The sequence below is a fragment of the Pongo abelii genome, chromosome 22 (assembly GCF_028885655.2).
Source record: "Pongo abelii isolate AG06213 chromosome 22, NHGRI_mPonAbe1-v2.0_pri, whole genome shotgun sequence".
Classification (NCBI taxonomy): domain Eukaryota; kingdom Metazoa; phylum Chordata; class Mammalia; order Primates; family Hominidae; genus Pongo; species Pongo abelii.
In genome coordinates this window covers 55,027,446-55,037,769 of record NC_072007.2, presented here as the reverse complement: position 1 = coordinate 55,037,769, position 10,324 = coordinate 55,027,446, and the positions used below count along the sequence as shown (strand labels likewise).

The 10,324-nt window shown below is 50.8% G+C and overlaps 1 protein-coding gene across 5 annotated transcripts; it reads right to left on the bottom strand.

Annotated features, from left to right (window-relative positions):
• Window positions 1-445: 445 nt before the first annotated feature.
• LOC100446937 (keratin-associated protein 10-11) lies at window positions 446-10,079 on the bottom strand. 5 transcript variants are annotated; one of them, XM_054542622.2, is made up of 3 exons: window positions 9,543-10,079; window positions 1,052-1,195; window positions 446-910 (listed from the first exon to the last, which is right to left on the bottom strand). In XM_054542622.2, the coding sequence occupies exons 1-3, from the start codon at window positions 10,077-10,079 to the stop codon at window positions 446-448; spliced, it is 1,146 nt and encodes a 381-aa protein (XP_054398597.2). The 5 variants fall into 5 exon arrangements, with proteins under 5 accessions (XP_054398597.2, XP_054398596.2, XP_024095079.3 ...); XM_054542621.2 differs by having other exon boundaries at window positions 446-1,195; XM_024239311.3 differs by lacking the exon at window positions 9,543-10,079 and having other exon boundaries at window positions 1,022-1,342.
• Between the last annotated feature and the right edge of the window lie 245 nt (window positions 10,080-10,324).

Genomic DNA, 10,324 nt, shown 5'->3' with positions numbered 1-10,324 from the left:
GCTTTCAAAGCCTGCTGTCTCCCAAGTGTTTGATCTCGGAATGAGAGACACTGTCCTATCTGCCTTTAACAGGACAGTGGGTCCCACACCCCAAATTTGGAGAAGGCAGAGGGGCTCAGGGGAAGAGCAGAAAGTGCACACCAGCCCGTATTTCCTGACTCAAGAATTTATTGATTAGAGCAGTTCTTCTTTGTCACATTGGGTGTAAGCAACACATTTGGAGAAGGGGGCTCCAGAAGGCCACAGTCCACCTGCTGAGGGATTTGTGGGTTGTCTCTTCCCAGACAGTGGGGAGGAAAGCTTGATGTGCTCAAAATCCCCTTCAGGCAGCAACTATGTGGCTACTGATGGAGCTGGTGGCTTCTGAGGACTCCAGGGGCTCCTGAGACTGGAGAATCCTGCTTGGCAGCAAAGACACAGTCAGCAGGAGACAAGGATTGAGCACTCAGCAGCTGGACTTCTCGCCTGAGCAGAGGCTGTAGCAGGCCCGGCGGGAGCTTGCGGGGCGGCAGAGGAGAGACACGCAGGAGGCCGGGCGGCAGCAGCTGGACTGGCAGGAGGAGGTGGGGGCACAGCAGGAGGAGACGGGCACACAGCAGGTGGACCTGCACACGGGGTGGCAGAGGAGGGACACAGAGGAGGAGGGTCTGCAGCAGGAGGTGGTGCAGCAAGCTGGCTGGCAGCTAGACTGCTGGCAGCATGAAGAGGAAGCCCTAGAGCAGACGGGCACACAGCAGATGGGCTTGCAGTAGACGGTCTTGCAGCAGACGGGCACACAGCAGGCCTGCTGGCAGAAGGAGGAGGTGCAGCAAGCCGGCTGGCAGCTAGACTGCTGGCAGCATGAAGAGGAATCCTCAGAGCAGGTGGACACACAGCACACAGGCTTGCAGCAGACAGGCATGCAGCAGGCCTGCTGGCAGGAGGAAGAGGCACAGCAAGCTGGCTGGCAGCTAGACTGCTGGCAGCATGAAGAAGTAGCCCCACTGCAGATGGGCAAACAGCACACAGGCTTGCAGCAGACAGTCTTGCAGCACACAGGCACACAGCAGGCCTGCTGGCAGGGGGAGGACGTGCAGCAAGCCAGCTGGCAGCTAGACTGCTGGCAGCATGAGGGCATGCAGGAGCTGGTGCAGCCTGATTGGCAGGGGCTGGGCTCACAGGCCGTCTGGCAGCAGGGGCTGGACACACAGCTCACTGGGGTGCAGAGCAGGGTCAGGCAGGGGTCCGGGGTGCAGCAGCTGGGGGCGCCGCAGGGGGGCTCGCTGCAGCTCTCTGGGCAGTCATCCACCTGCCAGGAGTCAGAGTAAGCGCTGGAGCAGATGGACATGGTGGATGCGGCCATGCTGGGGTGGGGAAGAGGTGAGCTGGGGGAGGTGTGTGTGAGTGAGTGTGGGAGTGAGTGAGTGAATGAGTGATGCGCTCAGGGCTGTGGGGCTTTTAAATCCCTCCCTGGCATGTGTTGTCCCGACAGGAGGCTCCACAAGCTTCTCTTCCTTGTTGGTGTTTACAGCTGGTAGCTGGAGATGCATCATTCATGCTGGTTTATCTCTTTGTTTTTCCCTCATTAAACTGGTGCGTATGTCGCAGGGCTCTGTTTCTTCATCAGTTTTTATTTTGGCCACAGAAATGTGGTGGAAAATATTTCAAGCAAGCTTTTGTTGAGTTGAGGTTTTAGAGATGAACGTTTCTCCAAAGGAAGCATTTCTGGTTCCACCTATCCTGTTTCTGGACTGATTAGATCTATTTTATTACTTTTAGCATCTTAAAACATAAACATGGAGAAAAATGTGCACTTCATATGAAATAAAAATGGCACAGACGATAAGAGGAAGCTGGCCGAGCACGGTGACTCATGCCTCTAATCCCAGCACTTTGGGAGGCTGAGGTGGGTGGATCATGAGGTCAGGAGTTTGAGACCAGCCTGGCTAGCATGGTGAAACCCCGTCTCTACTAAAAATACAAAAAATTAGCCAGGCATGGTGGCATGTGCCTGTAGTCCCAGCTACTCAGGAGGCTGAGGCAGGAGAATTCTTGAACCCAGGAGGCGGAGGTTGCAGTAAGCTGAGATCACACCATTGCACTCCAACCTGGGTGACAGAGCAAGACTCCGTCTCAAAAAAAAATGCTAAGTGGCCCTCCCTTCATTCCCTCACACCTTGTAAGGAGAATATTCAGAGATTCAGTAGCTGGTGGATCCATGCTTTACTTTTGTCTCTTCAGCTCTTCCATGCCACCCTCAGAGGCTCTCTTTGTTTCATCTGAAGCTGCATTCTGGATTATTTCAATTTTCATTTTGCCTTGGTGAAAGATCAAGTACTTTTTCATATATGGTGATTTTAGGACATACATTTTAAGATTCCTTGCTTGTCTGAAAATATATCAACTTTATCCTCACATTTATAATGATAGTTTAGCTGGGTATAAAATTCTGGTTTTAAGTTACTTTTCCTCAAAATGATGAACACATGTCACCATTTTTTTGTGATGTCCAGTGTTGCTGATGACAGTCTGATGCTGGTCATTTGTCATTTTTTAGTTTCTCTCTCTCTTTCCTTAACTATCTGGGAGCATTTGGGTTTCTTTTTATTGTTCTAAAGTGTCATGTTTTTGTTTCTAGGCTAATGCATTATTTAACTTTCTGTGGTTAGAACTTATTGAGCCTTTCAATATAAAGACTTATCTCCGAAGTGTTTTTCCATTTTTAATAATAATTTCATCTTTCCTGGTCTCTCTTTTTATGACTTTATTTTCATCTTGTGATGAATGAAATATGTTATCCATTCACTCTGATGATGTTACTTTGAGTTTTTAGATTTTTTTTTCTTGTTTCATTGGCCATCAGATAGTCTGCTCATTGGTGGAAGTTCATTCAGTTTTCTGAATAAAAGACTATTTTATTCCAGTGCATTAGGGTCCTGCTCCAATTTACTCCCTAACCTGTTTCTGTCTGCTTCTCTTTTCTACAAACATATGAAGGACCCTGCTGAGCCTCCCATTTTTGTTAGATAATTTTGATTTCATTTTTTATAACTCTTTAAATATCCTTTCAGTGATTATTAGTACAGGTGTGTGAGAACTGTGTGCTTAATCCACTTTCCGAGACTGAAGGACTTGGTGCTGCTTTCAGGAGATGATAGGAAAGCCAGGAAGTCTAGGGTGACATCGTATTAGTGGGTGCACTACAGACACACACAGTGCAAGTACGGTCTTTTTACATCAGCCACAACATGAGGTACAACTTTGGAGCCCCGGACTCACTGGAGACATGACTTTTTGGATCATGGAACTTTCCACTGGGGGCCAGCAGGGCAGCTTCTGTGGGGAATCAAATGATCAAACCATTTCTTAAATCAAGCAGACACTCTGGGGATCTGAGTGAGCTGAGTGGCAGGGATTAAATGGCCCTGGTTGGGAGAGGGAGGTGCCAGGAGGGGTTGTGAGTCTGGAAGGCAGGGTGGCCCACGGCCAGGTCTTCTGCAAGTGACGCACATTTGGATTCTTCTTTTCCAAAACATAGTCTTTTGTTTTATTTGACTCCCTTTCGTAGTGGCTGGCTGCCCAGCACAACGCTGGAGACGTGATGACAGCAGCCCTCTGGTCTTGTTTCCAAAGTTAACAGAAATGCCTCCCGCAACTCCACACTAAGCCGATGTTTGCTGGTTTGAGCACAGCCTTGGTCTCGTGCATGCAGTTTCCCTACTTTAGTTTATCATGAATTTTGCCTCAGGCTTTTAAAGAAGGAGTGAGTTTGTTTGTGTGTGTGTGTGTGTGTGTGAATGTGTGTGTATTAATCTACTGAGAGTACCAGTGGCTTTTCTGCTTCTATTTCATGAGTATAGTTAATGATACCCTTTGTAACTTGAGCGATCTAAGATATACATTACTTGATAATGGCTCATTATCCCTTTTTCCCCAGCTTTATTGAGATATAATTGACAAACAAGAATTATATAAATTCAAGGTGTACAACATGACGTCTTGATACATGTACACATTGTGTGATGATTACCATGGTCAAGCTAATTAATATGTCCATCACCCCACGTGGTTACCTTTATTTTGTGATGAGACATTTAAGATGGACTCTTAGAAGATTTTGGTGTTACTATGTTACGTTCTGTGTTACAGTCAACTGTCCTCATGCTGCACATGAGGTTTCCAGAACTGACTCATCCTGCACAGCTGAAGCTGTATCCTGTCATCAACACGTCCCCACTCCCTGCACCCACCGGCCCTCCAATCCTTACTCTACTCTCTGCTTTGGTGAACTTGGCTTTTTTAGATTCCACAAATAAGCGAGGTCTGCAGTATTTGTCTTTCTGTGCCTGGGTCACTTCACCTAGCATAGTGTGTGCAGGTTCATCCATGTTGCCACAGATGACAGGACCTCCTTCCTTTCTATGGTTGAATCGTATTCCATCCTGCATACACACCGCATTTTCTTTATCCACTCATCTGTTGACGGTCACTTAGGTTTCTTCCATATCTTGGCTGTTGTGAATAGTGCTGCAGTTAGCATGGCAGTGCAGGTATCTCTGAGATCTGGCTTTAATTTGTCTTGTATAAATACACAGAAGTGGGATTGCTCATCACATGGTAGTTCCATTTTTAATTTTTAATTTTTTAATTTTTTTTTTTTTTTGAGATGGAGTCTTGCTCTGTTGCCCAGGCTGGAGTGCAGTGGTGCAATCTCGGCTCACTGCAAGCTCCGCCTCCCGGGTTCACACCATTCTTCTGCCTCAGCCTCCCAAGTAGCTGGGACTACAGGTGCCTGCCACCATACCTGGCCAATTTTTGTATTTTTAGTAGAGACAGGGTTTCACCGTGTTAGCCAGGATGGTCTCAATCTCCTGACCTTGTGATCTGCCCACCTCGGCCTCCCAAAGTGCTGGGATTACAGGCGTGAGCCACTGCGCCCGGCCCCATTTTTAATTTTTTGAGGAACTTCTGTACTATTTCCCATAATGGCTATACATACTGGCTTAGTTTTCTATTAATGTAGGTTCATACAATCTCTTACATTATTTTTTTAAATGACATTGGTCTACAGTCCTATCTCTCTCGCCGTTGTTCCTGGTTTTGGCATCAGGGTGTCACCAGTCTTACTAGAGGAATCCAGAGGACCTCTGGCTTCTTCTGATCTCTGGAATATTTCAAGTATCACAGAAAAGTCTTTGTATTGAAGGCTGATGGTATACGGCTTTGAAACATCTGAGTCTGCCTTCTGAAGAGTGAGCTTTTTCAATACCGTTTCCATATTTTCCTGGATATCATTGTATTAAAATTTTTGTCTTGTTACTCAGTGTAGGTAATTTGTATTTTTTAGAACACAGTACATTTAATTTATATTTCCAAATTTTAGGATAAATATACCCATACTATTTTCTTATACTGAAAAAAGGAAAATCTCTGAATCTGTGAGCATACTTCTTTTTCCATCTTTCATGTTTGCTTATTTTTATTCGACTTTATTTTTATTTTCTTTAGATTTTCCTTGATGGGTGTCTGTGGATTTTTGTGGACGTTTGAAAAGAGGGGGTCATGTTTCTTCTTATTGGAGATTGCTGAGTAAATGTTTCAGACAGCACTGTGGGTGGTAAACTTTCTGGATCCCTGTTGTTTAAGAACAGCCTTCCCGCTGATGCCTGCCACAGCAGAGTCTAGGTGCGGAATTTCTTCCCTCCACCTTGGTAGAGGCTGGGCCACCAATGCGTCTCATATTTGTATAACTTTGATCTTCTTGTGAAGTCTTTCCTCTGTTTAGAACCTGGCACTATTGTCTCTTTCTTGTACTTCATTCATTTCACCAGACCCCTCCCCCATCACTGTCATCAGCTGTGTTCATCCCCTCGGTCCCATCTTCTTTTAGTTCAAGGAACTTTTATTCCCATATGGGTTTGATGATTTTCTTCCATTCTTGGATTTTCTCCCCACTGTGATCCCAGTTAGGATCACAGACCCTGGGTCTCCTGGGCTCTTCCCACTCAGATCTCAGGCCTTTCTTGGCTTTATCTCTGTCCTTCTGCATTGGGTTTCAGTCAGTCCTTGCCTGAACTAGGGTCACTGTATCAGCAATTCTGCTTTCAGGGTCTACTATGCAGACCATCACTGAGTTTCATCTGTGTTTAGAGTGTCATGCTTTCAGTCTCCTGGAACTTGGGGTGTTTTCCTTCCTCCTCTTCCTCCTCCTTTTTGGTAGCACTCTGTTCTTGTTTCATGGAGTGACAGCCTCTTTTTTTCCTCACATCTGCATCATTGCTTGTTCAGACTTTGCTTCTCTGTCATGCTGTGATTTCCTCACATGTCTGAGGACCCTTAGTTGTCGTTCACATTTTTAAGTGAGGGTCAAGATTGTTTGGCATTCATTGCTGAAAGGTTTTCTGCACATAGATATACATATTCTGCACCCAGAGCTGATGCTGGGGCTCTGATGAGGGGGGCCATGTTCATCGCTGATTGGACATGGGGGCTGCAGTTCATCTTGGCATCCAGAGCTTCCTGGGGTGTGGCCTCTTCCTCTCTAGCTTGCGACCTAGGCTGGGAGTCTCCTAGGCCAGCCCCACCCTTCCTGGTTCTCCCGCTGGTTGCAGGCATGGAATGGCTCTTCTTCAGAACTCGACCCATCAGTTAAAGACCACTGAGTGCCCACAGTCATCCTCATGTATGGTCCCTTTGCTAGGGTCTCTGGGAAAATTCATTTGTCTTCAGAGTCCTTCTTCTGCCTTTCTTTCTGTTGGATATAAAGTCAATAGAACCTGATCTTTTTGTCTTGCCTTTCCCAGAAAATCCTTACTGACCTGGTCTGTGGATGGCATGCCTCAGTTTTCTATCACTGCTCTGGCACCATTCATTTTTATTTGGATGAAGGGGAGGTGGAGGCATTGGCCAGTGGCCATCCCAAATGGAGGGCTGAGACTATTTGTTTTTAACACATTGACCAAGAGAAAATTCACAAGCCATGAAGTTCACCCACTGTAAGTGCACAATCCATTGGTTTTTAGTATATTCCCAGTGTTTCTCAGCCATCACCAATATGTAATTTTACAACATTCCCACTCCAAAAACCACACCCATAAGCAGTCACTCCTCATGAGCCCCTCCACCAGCCTTGGTCACCCACTCATCTACTTCCTTTCTCTGTGGATTTGCCTGTTCTGAGTCTTTCATACAAATAGAATCCCACCACATGCGGCCTCTCGCTGAGCATCATGCTTTCAAGGCTCATGCATGTTGTAGCCTGTGTCACTATTTGATCCCTTTCATGGCTGAATAATATTCCCATGGGAATGGGCTGCGTTTTGCTTGTGTGGATAGGCTGTGTTTTGCTTGTCCATTCATCCTCTGATGGACATTTGGACTCTTTCCACTTCTTGGCTACTGTCAGTGGTGCTGTGTACATGGGCACACAAATCTGTGTATGGACGTTTGTTTCATTCCTCTGGGGTAGATGCCTAGAACTGGACTCACAGGGTCACAGGGTCACACAGGGAGTGACATTTTGAGGAACTGTTTTCCAAGATGCTTTCACTGGGGGTTGAAGCTCTGATGAGGCAGAAGACACATCGAATGAGGACCCAGAGCAGGAGTCAGAACTGAGACCCCCCACCAGGAGGTGTCCTCCCTGGGGATGGCCAGGCAGGCTGGGTCCTTTTGGTGCCTCGGACAAGGGCAGGTGGGAGACAATGGCAAATGTGGAGAAGGTCAGAGAGCCAGTCCCGGGCCCTCCTCCTGGCTCTCTGTTCTGACCCTGTGGCCATCAGTGGGCACAGTGAGGTGGGGCTCAGACACGCATGTGTGGGGAACCCCTCCCCAGGATGGCCCCGGAGCCCTAGAATGAAGGCTCGGCCCCTGCCAGCTGCCCCAAAAACCAGGGCAGGTTTTTGGACAAATATCTCTGTCCCTGGAGGCCCTCATTTGTCCTTTCATGGGGACTTGGCTTTGCTTCCAAGGAGGTGGACAAGGCTGTGTCAGTTTGGCCCCCGGCCCTGGAGATGGCTGCTGCTGGTTGTCCTGGGTGGTCTGCCTCGAGGGGAGTGATGGAGGCGGCTGTGCTGACCACAGTGAACTCTGTCGGGTGGGACTCCGGGAGGTCCTGGTGCTGGGGCTGGCGGCCTCTGGCATTAACATGCAAGGGTCATTTGCTGGAGCCGGACCTGGTCTCTCAAATGCGCACAGCGACCCGGTGGAAAGAGTGCAGCAGCTTGTGCCACTTCCCCCACGCGGCATCTGGGAGCAGGGTGGCAGGCAGAGCCGAAGGCTATTTGGGAGAGACCTGGGAGGCTGGGGGTGTGGGGACAGGGTCCTCGGGGTCAGAGTCCAGGACCACGGGACCAGGAGGGAGCCAGGACCGTGAATCTCCAGGTGAGGCCGCACGGGGCAGGGGGGCCCGCAGGCTTAGTTAGTGGGTGCCATGGTCCCTGCTCATCTGTGCTCTCGCCAGCGATGCCTGAGCAATAGGTATTCAAGAACCCCGTGAATACTGGGCTGCTGGGCTCGAGTCCTGGGAGAGGGCGTGGTCCCCATGTCTTACTGTGGAGGAGACGAGGGCTGCAGGGACCAGCACTGTGGTCCATAGCTTGTCTCCCCAGGGGTAACAGGAGGGGTGAGGCTGCTGGGTGGAGCCAGGCCCCGGGTGGGCTACCTCAGGCCTGGGGGGCAGCCACAGAGCTGGGGAGGGTGAATGTGGCTGCGGGGCCCAGAGCTGCTGCCAGGGTCCACTTTGTCCCAAAACTCCTGGCCTTGGTTCCAGAGGCAGCTTCCCTAAGATGGGCCGGGGGGTCACGTGCTGGGGTTGGGGGCCCACAGGGCTAAGAGGGAGACTGGCCTTCAGGGTTCACAGAGGCCAGCACCAGGCGGCATTGCTTCCTGCCTCATCCCATGCCCCTCAGGGGTCCACAGACAGGATGGAAGGTCGACAGAGACAGAGGGGTGGAGCCAGGCCTGCTGGGGGTCAGGACTCTCCCTGCAGTCAAGGGTGGCATCACTTCCCACCTCACCCTGTGCCCCCTGGGGGTCCACAGACAGGACAGAGGTCGGTGTGAGACAGAGGCGGCTTTATTAGAACTCAGAGGGAGTGCTGCCTTGGTGGAACCAGGCCTGCTGGGGGTTAGTTCTGCAGAACTTGGGTCTGGAGGAGCAGCTGGGGTCCCTCATGCAGCCAGCATCTGGGAAGGACTGGGGGAGCATTCTGGTCCCTAAGACAAAGAGCCTGCCCCATCTTCTGAGGGTGTCAATGCCAGAGAGGGCAGAGCTGGCTGGGGCAGCTGGGAGGTCAGCCCCTGGTGGGAAGGGACTCCAGATCACATCCAGGGCTGTCAGCAGCTGGACTTCTGGCCAGAGCAGAGGCTGTAGCAGGCGGGGCGGGAGCACACGGGGCGGCAGAGGAGGGAAACACAGGAGGCTGTGCAGCTGGGCTGGCAGGAGGAGGCAGAGGCACCGCAGGAGGGGATGGGCACGCAGCAGGTGGACCTGCACACGGGGTGGCAGAGGAGGGACACAGAGGAGGAGGGTCTGCAGCAGGAGGTGGTGCAGCTAGCAGGCTGGCAGCTAGACTGCTGGCAGCATGAAGTGGAAGCCCCAGAGCACACAGGCACATAGCAGACGGACTTGGAGCAGACAGGCACACAGCAGGCCTGCTGGCAGGAGGAGGAGGTGCAGCAAGTTGGCTGGCAGCTAGACTGCTGGCAGTATGAAGGGGAAGACTCGGAGCAGGTAGGCACGAAGCACACAGGCTTGTTACAGATGGGCACGCAGCAGACGGGCTTGCAGCAGACAGGCACACAGCAGGCCTGCTGGCAGGGGGAGGAGGTGCAGCAATCCGGCTGGCAGCTAGACTGCTGGTAGCATGAGGGTGTGCAGGAGCTGGTGCAGCCTGATTGGCAGGGGTTGGCCTCACAGGCTGCCTGGCAGCAGGGACTGGACACACAGCTCACTGGGGTGCAGACCAGGGTCAGACAGGGGGCCAGGGCGCAGCAGCTGGGGGTGCAGCAGGGGGGCTCATAGCAGCTCTCTGGGCAGTCGTCTACCCGCCAAGAGTCGGTGCAAGCGCTGGAGCAGATGGACATGGTGGATGCAGCCATGCTGGAGTGGGGAGGAGATGAGCTGGGGGAGGTGTGTGAGTGAGTGAGTGTGTGTGTGAGTGAGTGCGTGTGAGCCTGTCGGCTGCTGGGGCTTTTATATGCCCAGGGCCTGTGTTTTCCCAGCAGCAGACTCAGCAACGCCCTCCCCTTCCGTGTTGGTGTTTGGAGCCGGGAGGACCCTCATTATTTCTGCTTCCTTTGCCATGACTTGTCCTCACTCTGCTCCTGACACTCGGCTGGTCCTG

Bases quoted from the DNA above. Each gene is read 5' to 3' on its own strand.
- LOC100446937 (XM_054542621.2), bottom strand. From the start codon at position 10,079: ATGGCTGCATCCACCATGTCCATCTGCTCCAGCGCTTGCACCGACTCT. The intron at 1,196-9,542 runs CAGCCTGCTAGC...CTCTGCACCCCA, and splicing joins GCTGCCAGCAGTCTAGCTGC to GTGAGCTGTGTGTCCAGCCC.